This window comes from Rhinolophus ferrumequinum, chromosome 11 (assembly GCF_004115265.2).
Source record: "Rhinolophus ferrumequinum isolate MPI-CBG mRhiFer1 chromosome 11, mRhiFer1_v1.p, whole genome shotgun sequence".
In the NCBI taxonomy this organism is placed as follows: Eukaryota; Metazoa; Chordata; class Mammalia; order Chiroptera; family Rhinolophidae; genus Rhinolophus; species Rhinolophus ferrumequinum.
The window spans coordinates 77,495,901-77,511,034 of record NC_046294.1 but is presented as its reverse complement, the minus strand read 5'-3'; the positions used below and the strand labels follow the sequence as shown (position 1 = coordinate 77,511,034).

Here is a 15,134-nt window from a genome sequence, read left to right as displayed (position 1 = left end):
TCCCCCAACTTCATATGATTAGAACACTTTATTTTGCAAGTTTCATTGAAAAAAAATTCTTTAAGAAGTATTAGAAGAAACACCTCATGAAAGAGTTATTAAAATTCTGTCTCAAATTAATTTCAACACATACTGCAGCCCTCAGTCACAAGTCAGCAGGTAGAGACAGATCTGCATCTCAGTGCTAGTTCTCTCATGGTCTAAACACATTTGAATAGGTTGCGATTACTAGGTAACACATATTCAATGCCATCAAATGCAATATGCATCATGACATTGCAAAGAAGTTTTATGTCATAAAACATGTCATAAAATGTCATAAAACAAAGAAGTTTTAACAGAATCCTGTTTTCGTCAATCAACAAATATTTATGAGCAAGGTACTATCAATAGAAGTTGTGAAGTCACAACTTCGATGGGGATTAGGTTTCAAAGTCAACATACAAGGTGAAAATCAACATGTTCAAACTACTAAACAATCCCTTTCATCACCCAGAAGTAAAAATCCACTTAATTTTGTATATTCAACTACACTAAAGCTTGAGGAGACAAAAGGAGGGATAGAAAGGAAACTATTATGTACATGCTAGGACAGATCAACCTTTCATATAATTTATTAAATTCTTAGCAAACAGGCTATGGGTCAAGTATTCTAAAGGGATCCTGACTCCCTACAGAGTTTACTACATTCTGTTTTAACATCAAGGGTATATATATCCTTAATATAAGTTAATGGATTTGTTTGAAATTGTGAATAAAAAGATGGGTTTGGAGAAGAGCAGCAACTCAAAGAGCAGTGGGTGTTGGGCACAGCCATAATTTAGCAGAAATGTAAATGCATACAATGTAACTCCACTGTATTCTATGAGCACAACTGTTGGGTTTCAAGGAACCTGTAAACAACATAGCATTGACATGTAAATATTAAGAATAAATATACCTGCATTTCATTGATTCATTCAATAAATATTTATGTGCTTTTGTTATGTGCCATCTATGAAAAACTCAGTTGCTGCTCTCAAGGAGTTCACAGTCTAGCGACGAGAGAGACAATCACTAAATATCATGACAAAATAATTTACAGAAAGCACAATGGAACAGAAAGGAAGAAATGCCTACACCTGCCTGATGGAGGCAGGGAAGGCTTCAAAAAGAAACAGTGCTAGAAGGAAGAAATAGTAAGGAGAGAACATCCTAGGAGAGGGGAAGCTCATGTAAAAGTTAAGGAATACAGGAGAACATAGCATGTTTAACTGATCTCCATGGGCTGAAAATAATGGTAAATTGTTTCATATTTCATTAATAAGGAAAAAAAAACTTGATCACTGGGAATATGATGAGATTTTATAGAAACTAATAGGAAATTAACAACACTCTGTATCTGCCAATGGTTATGCAATTAACTGTTCTGTTTCTTAATCTATCTACTATAAAATTGAATTAACTCTAGATAAAGAGAGCAATTTCAGGAGAAAAAAAGTGTTTACTTCTAATTTCTGTTTCAGCTTTTAAGATCCTAAAATATGAATACTCTTGACTGCCTTGGACATGAGGTGACAGTATGGCCAATTGCTTCAGTGTCAAGGCTTTGGAGTCCTGCAAAGTAGATTCAATTCCAGGCTCTGCCATGTCCTAGCTCTGTGATCTTGGGAAAGTTGCACAACCTTCCTAAGCATCAACTTCCTCATCCACAAAATAAGGATGATAATATACCAGTTGCCTCCCAGTGCATTTTGTGAGGATTAAAGCAATAATGCAGGTAAAACCTTTAATCACACTATTTGTAGCATAGTAGGCAGTCAATGAATGATAGCAGCTACTAATTACTATTATGCTTTACACAGGCCATGAAAATCATACCCCAAACTAATGTTGCTATTACACTTCCTATTTGTTCTAGAGAAAAAAATAAATGGATACTCTACAAAATCTTTTGGTAAATTTAACATTGATGCTATGGAAAGTTTCAATATTATTTGGGTTACAGTCTTTAGTAAGTGCTGTGATTGAGAGAGGTATTAATAACTTCTTTGTTAGTATTTTTATGTGTAACAATTTAAATAAAATAATCTAATAAAACTCTAAGCACATTCAGTGCTCTTTGGCATTTCCTGTGTTGTTATATGGGGGTTTAAGGTAGAATGAAGAGCACATACATAAGCACCCAGAGACCCGGGGTCTAGCTCAGTTTTGCTCTTATTTTAACTGTAAGACTTTGGAAGAACTATCTATTCATCAAAGGTTTTCACTGCCTTATATGCTAAATAATGATGTGGAATATAAGAATGTTCTCTTTAAAAGTGTGTACTTTGAGGGGGAGGTGGGAAAGAAAAGTTACTACTGTTTAATGAACACAGAGTTTCAGCCCAGGATGATGAGAAGGTTCTGGAAACAGGTAGCGATGTTGGTTGTACAACAATGTGAGTGTAAGTAATGTCAAATGGTACACTTAAAGATGGTTAAAATAGTAAATTTTATGCTACGTATATTTCACCCAATAAAAAAAATATTTAAAAAAATTTGTTTGTGTTCTGTATCCCTTTTAGCCACTCATTCATCCACTCAGTCATTCATTCATTCAAATATTTATTAAGTGCTTATGATGAAGTTAGCATTGTGACAGGGATATAAAGAAGAACGAGCCTCAGAGGTGAGCGGAAAAGACAGACACGATCCAAATAAGTGCTATTTTGGACCGCGCTTTATACAGGAGACTAGAGTGGGAGTTATAAAAGCAGAAGTCCATTATGTCTGAGAGGGTCACAATAATCTTCGGGAAAGGGAGAACTCATAAACTGAGTCTTAGCAGACCCTATATTCACATGCAGACGATAATGCGACCGTTGCATCCCTTCCCCATTGTTAACTTTAAATCTGCATTGCTAGAGGAGGACGATTCTCTGACAACACAACACTGAAAGCACTCTTAAATAACCCAAGATGACTAAAGTTCAAATTTAGTGATCCTCTTCTTCATTACAGGGAGCAGGGGGCAGAGGGGAGGGGGAGAGGGGAGGAGGGGAAGAAAGAAAGAAACCACTGCATTAATCGTCAAGCAAACCACACGAACATTAGAATCACAATAAAAGCGAAACCTACTAGGGTTTTCATTGTTAACGTAGGTAGATATTAAAGGAAAATAAGCATATCATCCAAAAGACTCAGTGTTGCTTATTTAAAAAGTACAAGGACAGCATAATGGGTCTATTTTAGCCCTAAGACAAGGTCTTATTTGAGCAGTTTCTTAGAGACATCGAAAGACCCATTTAGGGCACCGTTAAGGAAATAATTGTATCAGGGCAGCAAATGGGCTCTTCTTCAAAAATTCAGTCTCTTCACATGGAAGCAATATGCTTTCCTGGGAATTGCGACTATAAACACAGTTATGCTTCTATTAGCTTGTTTTTAATTTTATCGAAAGCTGTTTGGTTTAAAATAAACCGATCTTCTATAGCCCTTGGAATCCTAACTCTATTAAGAACAAAGAAAGAAACCAGTCACATTTCAGTACTATGAAAAGCTAAATAAGAAAAAAAGGGCCGGGGGAGTTGGAAAGATTCTATGAAACACATGGAATGGGGAGAAGTTTCCCTCAAAATGAAAAATCTGAATTTGGTGTTAGTCAATAAAGCACTGCCAGAAAGGAATAAATGCAAAGGCTTGAGATCTGGAAAAGCTAGAAATGACCACTAGCAACATTTATCAATGTCTATTTGTAGCTCCATAAGGAAAGAGGATCCTTTAGCAGATAAGCCTACGGTAAGATAAGGGGAAAAAATAGTAGTTACCCACAATGTTGAGAAAGGCTGAGGACTTGTACTAGGAATTGCGTTGAGTACCATTCATACTTTTTGTCACATATCTTAGCTCAGATCAAGATTATATGGGACCACGACAATATAAACATGATTAAAAATGACCAAGCCATATATAGCCTTTGAAGCTCAGAAAAGGAAATGACATGTCTGGGGTCACCCAGCAATGCAAACCCAACCTGTTTTCTAGTCTCAGTAGAGAGTTCTCCCCTTACTCAAGATATGTGCTATTAGTAATTTTCTATGAATATATGTTAGCCCCTGTACCATAGGTGAGGTTTATTTTTTAAGGGGAAAAAAAGAAAAGAGATTAAAAGTTACATACACAAACAGCATGGGGCGGTAACAATAAGAGGGAATGAAGAATCAGGGAGCCTGAATATACCTACCAATTCCCCCATCAGTGATGAAGGGTAAATCATTTACTTGCTTTTACCCTTAATTCATTTGGGTACTTTAAAAATATTAAGTATGTATTTAAGTAGAACCATTATTTCAAATAAAAGCTTCCCTGGAAGCTCAGTGAACATAGAGGAAAAAAATGAAGCTGCTCCGATTAATAACAAAATGAGAGCCTAAGTCCTGCCTAAACTACCCTCTCATCTCCTGCCTGAGGCCCCCAAAGTACCTCTGCAGAACCCATAGCCCATTCAATGTACTATTTGAAACTACTGGAGTAGATCTGTGGAAGCCACACTCTTCAATTTCATGGCCCTCTGCCAAGGTTCTGAATCTGAGAGGCCCGCTCTTTCCTCATTGCAGTGTGAGAGGTGCTACCAGCACTGAAATGGGCTCTCTCTGTGGAATTATCAGGGGGATAGAAAACACTGTAACGGGAATGACATTCTCACTGTAACTCAGTGTTATTTAACTCAGTGTTGTGTGCCACCAGTGGTATGGGTCCTGTAAACACTGAACTGTACTGAGATCACAAAGTAACTTTTCTCCCAGCAACTCTCATTATTCTATAGCTTTGAGGAGTTAAGCCCCTAGTCTCTTAGAGAACGTACTTACTTTTTAATAATATAACAATTGTTCAAGGAGTTATGAATTAATAATATCAGAAGCACAGTTTGATTCCATTAGCAAAATCTCCCAACTCTCCTGATTTTGGAAGTCATCTTCCTGAGTGGTTTTGTTGTGTTTGTTAAAGATTCCAAACAAAGAATTCATAAGATACTAAAATTTGATATCCAGAAAAACAGTGGACCCATGACATGTAATTCATGTTACTGGGCATATTTATAAAGTAGAAGAAATAGTCCAGAGGGGAAAATCACTGAGCTGCCTTGTTTGCCCGAACAAGTTTACTTATGTAGGTATGTCTACAACTGTAAAACAGTGCTTCACTAGGACCCTTTTTGTTACTCTCTCCTTGAAGGAGCATGAAGCAAAAGGAAGACAATAAGTTTATGGTATCAGGGATTTATTTAAAACAAGAAACCCCAATTCACTCCAATTGTCTGCCTCTGAGAAAACTGCACAAAAATTTTGTGTATTCTGAGAGATACCCCAGGTACCGCATGATCCTAAATCAGGAAAATAAAACTGATTTATGTTTGGCATTTTGTACTTAGCCAGGAATGTGAAGTGGCTCAATTTAGAAAGGTTTTTGTAAGGTAATGGTTAAAACAAGAACACGTTTTTTGTTTGTTTTGTAAATAGTCAGTTAACCAGGAAGTTGGAGCATTCTGGTTAATTGTGATTTTGCTATATACTGGTATTTTATAGCTCAGTTTGGTTCTTATCACTGAATTATTGAGTTACAATGTTTGGTATTTGGATCCATTCAGCAAGGACACTTGAAAACTCACCAGCTATCTTTAAAGGCTTAATTTGTTTTGTTTGGGGGGGGGGTATTGTTTTGTTTTGTTTTTTCACCAGCTGTTTTGGATCAGGGGATGTTTACATCTTAATGTAAAAAATTAAAACAGGTATAAATAAAATTAAAAAAAAATTCATGGCCTGGAGAAGTTCAAAAAGATTTGGAAGAACTGACAGAGTTTTTACTTTGTCAAGTAATGATGATTTTTAAAATCATTATTTCATAAATGAAAGGACATTCCAGAGTCAAAAAAAATAGAAAGAATGTTCTATTAAAATGAATAAATTTAGCTTTACTTTATGAAACTGTCAGTAGCCAGAAAAAAACATTACAGCCCAGTACATTAGGAAACCACTCCAGACCATCTCTTTCAGGCCTATTCATGTTCTAAAATTGTACAACTTCTATTTCTTTGGATCTCCTATCCTGAAAGAACTAAATGGGACCACTTTAGGTATCCAAAAAACTATTTCCTAAGGCTATATGTTAGTAAATAAAGTGCCCGAGGGTCACTAAAATAAAAAAGTAAAAAAAACCAGACAGAGAAAATCAAATTAAAATTTGTGACTATAAAACTCAACTTCAGGGGATGGCTTTTGGAGAGTAGTTCGCCATCCTCCCAGAATGTCAGCATTCTGAATAAACCTGCTTTTCTTTCCACAAAACACACACACACACACACACACACACAACCCAAAAAACAAACCTTCAACCTCAAAAGTATGACTTCATCTTAGTTATTTTAGTATCATTTCCTTCTCATCTGAAAAATAAGAATCATAAGCAATCCTTCACTTTCTAGTGTTTTCTAGTATTTAAGTGCCTCTGAGTTATTTCCTACTATTTGCTCCCTCATACTCAGTGTTAATTCTTATCAACTTCATACCTCTGTTTAATAAATTCTATTTTCTTCTCAAAAGCAGCATAGTATTGAGATATTTCTGGGGATCTATTTCCTCAAGTTCAGCACTGTTGTTCCTTTCTTTACATTTCTGCAAAATCCTTCTAGCCACCAGAGGATGGTACAAGTATTTGTGAACATCAAAGAAACATGAGGAAATCTAGCTGGATGATGAGGTGAAGCTATATTTCCAGGATTTTATAACCTCCCTGAACCCAAAAAGCTATGTGGTCTATTGATCATTGCTACAACTATTTCTTTAGATCTCAGTTTAAAATTTCTAAGTTATAAGAACATACAGCATCCTGTTAGCTAAGGTAAAAAAGTCCACTGTGCAGTTCAAATATTTCTGTGCTAAAGTTTTGACACCCCAAAGACCTCTATTTCCCAAATTACTAAATATCGGGTACCGAGAAAACATTAAGAGTTTCGACTTCATGTTTCTCTTCTACTCCTAACACTGCATATTCTACTCAGATCTTAGATCTATCTTTTAACAAAAAGTATCAGAATCAGGTCCAATCCAACTTTATTTTACTATAGTCAGATTTTAAAGCAATTTTCTTAGGAATTCTTTCTATGTCAGGGAAAAGATAACCACCAATCATCATTTGAGAAAACTCGTATTATCATTAAGCCTTCTCTTTACTTGGAAATAAAGATAATTCCATTAACTTTTATTTAAATACTTTTTTCCATTTTTTAAAAAAATACTCTGTATCCTCTATGTTCCTCTTCATACAACACATTTGCTGAATGAGGCACAAACAAGGTAGAAAGACAGCTATGTGAGTCCCTTTCTCACGCTTTCAGTTACTATGTACTGATTTCTTAAAATTGCTGTAAACAGATAAGACTACACCTCCTAGTACAGAAAGTCTGCAAATATCACTTTCTTCCACCACAAAGGCATCATCTGGAAACCTTATAGGTTCAGTGATTGAAGGATGCTCTAGGCTGAAGCTGACCAAAAGGGCCTCAGAAGGCAACACCACCACATCACACAATGATTAAATACCAGATGTGCCAAAAAAATGTATACAAGTGGACACTGGTCAAGGCTGCTCAAGCCGTAGTTCACCATAATCAGAAGTGTCTGGACACTGTTGGTAACCACTTTGAGCACCTCTTGTAACTGCAGAAGTCAAATGTGACTTGTATTCATCTTTTGTTATCGGTATATATTGAGTAATTATAATTATAATACAGTTTTCCTTTCTTAAAATGTGTATACATTTTTTTGGCACCCTTGTTTATTAAAGAGAGGACAAGTGTATTCTAAAACTATCATTCCATCATTATACACACACACACACACACACACACACACACACACAAATAGGAAACCTGATCATTCACATTATATATTTCTTCTTAGACATCACTGCTTTACAAAGCCTCTCCAAATAAGATCTTCTGGGTCTACTTCCATAGGGGCACCTGAAGAGCCATAAAGGCCTTTATCCCCTGTCACTTTCATTTGAAAAGAAGCTGGGTGTAAAGAGGTTGATCCAAGCTAATTCCTTGGGCTCTGTCAATCAGCCTAAATCTGTCACTGCTGCCAGTCCATAGTGTTCCAAGGACTAGTTGAGTCCTGGCTACAATGCATCCACTCATCCACTCTGCTAATACCCCTCTTACAAGAGGGCTGCTATTTCTGAGAACTCAGACAAGGCAGTGAAATGGAGGCAGCTCCGCTATTCACAGTGATATTAAAACACAGTCCCTGTCTACTGAAAGCTCCTGCCTGAGCAGCAAAGCAATGTCAGCTGCAAAGCCCTTTCTATTTGTTCCCAGTACAACCCTTGGTAGTTATTCAGAAATGAGATGTCTTCTTGACAATAAACTCCTCCTCCTTTTTCAGATGTCTGGAAACAAACACGTGACAAACACGGGAGGGGATGGGGAGTAAAGGGATGGGCTTGGCTAAAGGAGTTCACTTTAGAGATCTGCCCCAATGAAAAAACCTAATTCTGCCAGCCTTTACAGCTTTCTGTTTTGTTTATTTCCCAGCTGGCATAGTATCAAAACCAAATGCATACACCAATTTATAGAGAAATAAAAGAGGAACAAGAGACAGGCTCAAGAATGAGAGCAATCTCTTATGGCTTAAACCACTATGAAAGATGAAGCACACAATATCAACAAGCATAAAACAAGTATAAAAAATAAACCTTATTTAGTAATATACACAAATGTGCATGAATACACACAAAGGAAATATCATAACAGGGCTTTCTTTTGGCTCCAGATTATATCTTTCATTTTACAATTTTATATGCAGAAATGAGAGCTTCTTAGTGAAATATAACAGGTTTATTTTTATAGGAACATGCAATACTCATTCATAATTATCAAATGCTTTCATTAGATTTAAGATTTTCTTTTTAAATTTAAATTGTCCCCACTACAGCTCCTAGGATTTAACTTCCATGCCAAGACAGCTCACCTCTGCATTTTAAAAGCACATATAGAATCCACCACCCGATTTAGCTGTCAGGCTACATACACACACCGCGGCTCTCGTTTTTGGGAACCTTTGAAGACAGAGTGCTATTAAATACTGAATATAAGCAGTCTTTTCATCTTACACTGTACAGTAATTATTTCCCACTTCAGAACTACAGCATGAGTTACCATCTCTGACTTGCTCTCTAAGTGCTATGGGCCGAATGGAAAACAATGAGAAAGAACACCATGGGCTTACTCAAGGGAGTCAGATCTTTGCTAACTGCCAAGGAGAAATCACGGCTAGTCAGGCACAGCACAAGGAGGTACAGCATGAGAAATGACAGATGTCACTGGGCCCTGGTTCTAGGAAATCACTTCCAGTAAATGTCCTCAGAATGCAGGGGCTGACCCTTTCTCGGTGTCAAACACACCAGATAAAAATTACTGCTGCACATGGATGGTGTTTACTATTGTACATATATATTTGAGGGAAATTGTACATATATACCTGTGGAAAATTTCTGTCTACAGAATATACAGTGATAGTGGGAGACAGAGCATTCCCCTAGAATTCTAGGAGTTGAATTGAAGCAACCAATGCTTTCAGTTATTTGTTACCAAGTTCGGTTCACACAGGCCTGGCCCGCAGAGTCAACCATCTCCTATATTTAACAGGCACAAAACGTAATAAAAAAAGGTTGTGGAGTAGTAGGGCAAAGGCTAACAAACAAGTTTTCTTAGGCATTTTTCATTCTGCATCATAGAAGAAACAAATGAATATAAGAAAGTAAATGACAGGCTCACGTGGACTTAAGTCCAATTTGGATGTCATGATGTATAAACATAAAATGCAGGTGGAAAAGAAGAGCATTTAAATTCCACTCAGTGTTACAAATATTGTCTCATTAAAATATAAACCCTTACCTTCACTTGTCTCTTATTGGCTTCTCTTCTGGCTTCCCTTTCTTTCAGTCTTTTCTCCTACAGGAAGAAGGGAGAAATTAGCAACATACAGACTTCCACCTATTAGGTATAAATCAGACTACACATTCATAACAGTTTTTTTTTAACCCAACAGTTCCGTGATGTTCATTTTTCATACGTGACATTCATTTTTCATTCACTACTGAGTAAATATTTCTGAGACTGACATACATATTCATAATCATTAAGTATGTGTCAAACAGATCTGGATCAAATCTCAATTCTACCACGTACTAGCTATGCAATTTGGGGCAACTTATTTATATTGTCTAACTCTCATTTTCTCATCTAAACATGGAGATAACAGGAGCACATATTTCATAAAATTGGTATAAGAATTATATAAAATAACATACATAAGTATTTAGCACAATGTCAGACATACGACTGGTACACAATCGACATTTGCTATTAGACTAAAAGAAGGAAAAATGCAGTATTGACTACTTCCCTCGTCCTCTGTCTAAAACAGAATTTGTAAGGATATGAATTCCTTGGGGTTTTTAAAAAAGTGGCAATATTTTCTCAAACAAAAAACAATGGAAGATCATTCTTATAAAGCATGTTATTATATTAAAATGCTTTGTAACTTCCACATTAGTTTTCCAATGACCATAAAATAGCCAGAAAATGCAACATTAACATTTTTTAAATAAGAAAAAAAAGTGTACAATTTAAAATTCAAAACAACAAAATGATCCAGTTAAAGTTGAAAATAATTTTGTTATATATAAAAACCTCTTTTCCTCTTCAAGAATAGTGTTCACATAATTAAAAAGCTATTTTCAATCCAAAGTTCATAGCTAACAATTTTTCTTAACTTTAATGAACTACAAGAGGTCAATGTAAAATGTGAATAAACAGCAAATAATTTTGTTTTCATGAAGTGACATAAAACTGCAGCCATAATTCACAATTACATTCAACATCCATTAACATGAGAATGAACAAGTTTTCTAAATCTGGGTACTCTATCATTACCATTATGCTTCATATATACATGGCTTTCTCCAGATTCAAAACCCAATCCTAATACATATTCTGAAGACAGACCCGAGGCTGCTCTGTTGCTTACAGCTTTGGGAAGGACAGGCAGTTGCTACTATCCACCTTATCTAGGTTTACATACTCCTTTATGACAAAGTTATAACATAACTGTTGAAAATCTCAAAGAAGGTTAAATACTAATTAATGCGAACAGGGGAGTCCATAGAGCTTAGAGAGTCACTTTCTATAACTTCAGATTGCACAGTAGGAAAGATAAATTCTAAAACAAAAAAACAAAATTCTAACAAAAATTCAAATTCAAATGGTAACTGTGAATATGTCACACCCCTAAAAAAATTCATAACGTCAAAAACTATTGTTTCTGTGATCATTATTCTTTCTCTACAAATGGATAGTACTCTGACTTCCAAATAAAACATACAACAAAAATTCAGAACTTAACTTGTTCATTGCCCAAGAGCTTAGGAAGTGATAGAGCCGGACCCCAAACCTGGGTCTCTGTGTGCCAAGTCTAATGCTTTGTTCCAATACATTATAATAAAAATTAAAATGTCAGGGTTTGGAGACTGTAACAGATGTGACTTTAATAACAGAAGAAAAATTAAGACCTAGTAATATTTTAACCAGCAGCCAATGAATGCAAGAGTTGTTATCACACTCTATCCCTGAATGGGTTCTCTAAAGAGCTTACGAGAGTTGTTCTGCCACTAGAGTAAAATAATCTTAATGTTTCCCCAATTTGTGGGAGGGGAAAAAGGTAATGCATAGGAGTTTCTAAACATTTGCACCCAACTTTTTCCATAAAAGTTGGTACCAATTACTGATGTTCTATGAGCATTAGCAGACTAAAAAAATAAATGAAAGTAGCAAAATAATAAAGAATTTAAAACAACCGATCATAATTATGCTGCTTGAGAGCTGGCTTTAGTTTGTGGATGCATGTGTTTGTAATTTTACCTCTCTTCTCTTTCACACACACACACAATTTAGTTCTATCTTCTACAAAAAGAAGTCTTCATGTTTTGGAAGGTAAAATTCAACAGAGCAATACTTTATGTTATTCTATAAAGATCACAGTGATTTTCAAGTGTTGCACTACTTAAACTAATTTTACAACTACAACTGTACAAAACAACAAATAACTAGAAATAAAGTTGTACTTTTATAAAAATGCATCTGTCCGTTAGCACATTATCACTATTATTGTTTTCTTACTAACAGTAATAGCTCTGAATTAAGTAACTTGCCTAATGTCACACAGCCAGTAAGTGATGGACCTAAGACTAAAACTGGGTCTATGCAGCCAAGGACCTCATTGCCTCATCTCCCACACGCTTCTACACCCCTCTCTCCTCCATTAGAAAGTTTATTTACCTTTGTAGATGCATACATAGTGTTTTTATCTTAATACGTTTTAGATAAATGTTTCATTTCCTTTTATTATTAATAATGGTCTGCTACCACATTGGTCTTTTCATCCTGATAGCATTTTTTTCTTGATAGCATTTTGTGGACATTATTTAATTATTTTTTGCCAGTTTTAACAGATAATTAACCACGTTTTACAGTCACACACATTTTTGTTGTAATTATTCAGTAGCTAGCCATCTCCCAACACATTATAGAGTATTTGAAAATGGTACTTCCAAATTCCAGAGAATAACCTCGATGTGTTCATCAGAAAAACCATTTCTATGCAAGTAAATATAAAATAATCTCTATTGGGGGGCTTTTCATCTAGCAAATTTAATCATCGCAGAAAAAAATGTACTGACAATTTTCCACTACTATTGAACTCCAGTATTAATTCATTATAGTCAATGAAGGATATTTTAAATTTCAGATTTCAGTTGGCTATCAGAATTCACATGTGCATGCAGATGGAATAATTCTTTCCTTTTAAGATTTCTGCCACAAGCCTCAGATAGCTAAGAGATACCCCAAATCTTTAAAATATGAAGTGAACACGACTAGAACGTGAAACTGAAGAGCAATAAAAAGAATATGCTTTAAATACTGGGTGAAACAAAAGGAAAATTAGAAAATTTGTAGTTCTTATGTTAAAAAGCTATGCTAACACTATCTGGAAAGAGGCAAGAGTAAACGTTACTCCTTAAACAGAGAAGAACAGGAAGTAGAATTGCGGTAATCCAAAATTTTAGAAATGGATATGGTTGGCGGTACACTGACTTGAGGGGGAAAATATAATTGAATTTTCTTAGATTCAAACTGAGGTTTCCCCCACCTGCCTTAATTTTATGTGGTTTCAAATGCTTTAAATCCTTTATTTTCCTATTTCATTTCTGAGGATAGATTAGTACGAAAAGCTATTTTATTCCACACAAAAAGAAGGCAACATTTAACTTTAGTTTTGCCTTGCTACAAATGATTAAGTATAAGAGCATGAAATTCAATAATAAAAATCAAATTCACATGGGACAGAACAGAAAAATCACATTTCAAGGTACAAAATATTCCCTTTATAGATGTTATTATACTTCTTCTGGCTTCTCACACACTACAGGTCCTTAGCTGCCAGAAAAGAAAGTGCCATGAAATATGGATTTCATCAGTCGTCAGGACTGTATATTTAAATCATGTTCATCTTATGGTGATCTTGGAAATTTGTAGATTTGAAAACACAACTCATATTTCAGGAGGTTGTGGAAGCATAACCTATTTGAATGAGTCTCAGGCAACTGTGTCAGTTTGGCAAGGAATTGAGTTCACAGCTGTTAGCCACATAGAGAAAGAGAGGACATCTATCCTTATTTCAGTATTCCAGAGTCTCTTTCTCAGGGAAGAAAACTGGCTCAACAAAAGTGAGTAAAAGATGGATTTCAAAGATTTTTGGTCCTAAAGATACACCTGCCCTCCAAGAACAAAATCTCCGTAAATCTAAATCCCTTCCAACAACTTAGAACACAAGGTTCTCTGATCTGTTACCTATTCTACAGAGTTTCATTTGAACAACATAAAAAAATTGGTCTTTAATATATAAATCTACAACAACTACAAGAAGGATATAAAGACAAGGAGCAAAATTTACATGAAAACACTGATTCATTAATCAATTCCTTCAAATATTTGTACTCTGCACCAGGCGCCATGGCAGGCCCTGGGGATATAGGGACGGGCAAACCAGTCTTTGTAGTCTGTGATCTAATGTTGTCAGACCCTTTAACTCCATTAGTACCAAACTGTTCCCTTGCTCCTCAAACTCAGTCTGTGCAGCTATTAACCATCAATCTAACAGCCACTGCACCTCTCAAAACGCCATATGGTGTTAAAAGGAATCCCACAAAACAAAGATCTTAACAAAAATAGATAATAAACAGCTCAAAGACTTGCCACACACTAATAAGATCTGTAGTTTTGAGTGTCTGTTTCATTTTGGAAGCTAGATATGAAGGAGGGCCCAAGTAAAGATGAACTCCGTATCATAAGATACTATAAGCTCATGAGAAATGAACTAATCAGAAACAGTCTCAGAGACATAGAGGAAAAACTGAGGGTTGCTGGATGGGGCAGGGGGATAAGGGGGAAGGTGAGGGGATTAGAAAGCACAGTCGGTAATCACAAGATTGCCACGGGGATACGAAAGTCAATTTAGGGAATGTAACCAATAATATTGTAAGGTTTTTTAGGGTATCTGATGGACACTTGCCTCGTTAGGGAGACCACCTCAGGGATGATGTAGATGCCTGATCACTGCACTGTAAACCTGAAGCTAAAGCTGAACAATAATGAATGTCAACTACAATTTTATATATGTGTGTGTGTGTGTGTGTATATATATATATATATATGTATGTATGTATATAGTTACAAGAAGTGGAGTACAGAATTAGGAATAGAGACAGTGGAAATGTAATGGCTGTGTGCGATGTCAGAGCGGTAGTAGATGGGGGTAGGGGGTTTATCACTGTGGATATAAATGATAAATGTCTAACTATTACATTGTTTTGTACACCTGAAACTAATTAAAAAAAAAAAAAGAATAAAAACATCCCAGACAGACAGCTCCAAATTATAGGCAATGGTTCTGTAGTAACAGCATGGCTTCATATATGGATATAGAATAACTAACTCTGGATGGTGAACACAATGCAATATATAAATGAGATATTATAGAAATGTACACCTGAAA

At 35.6% G+C, this 15,134-nt stretch overlaps 1 protein-coding gene across 2 annotated transcripts in view; it reads right to left on the bottom strand.

Moving 5' to 3' along the window:
* The window catches only part of DDX10 (DEAD-box helicase 10), a 284,465-nt gene that overhangs the window by 88,860 nt on the left and 180,471 nt on the right, over positions 1–15,134 (bottom strand). For both annotated transcript variants that reach the window (XM_033120942.1, XM_033120943.1), the window contains exon 16: positions 9,917–9,973. In XM_033120942.1, the coding sequence (XP_032976833.1) occupies positions 9,917–9,973 (57 nt within the window). The remainder of the gene's footprint in view (positions 1–9,916; positions 9,974–15,134) is intronic.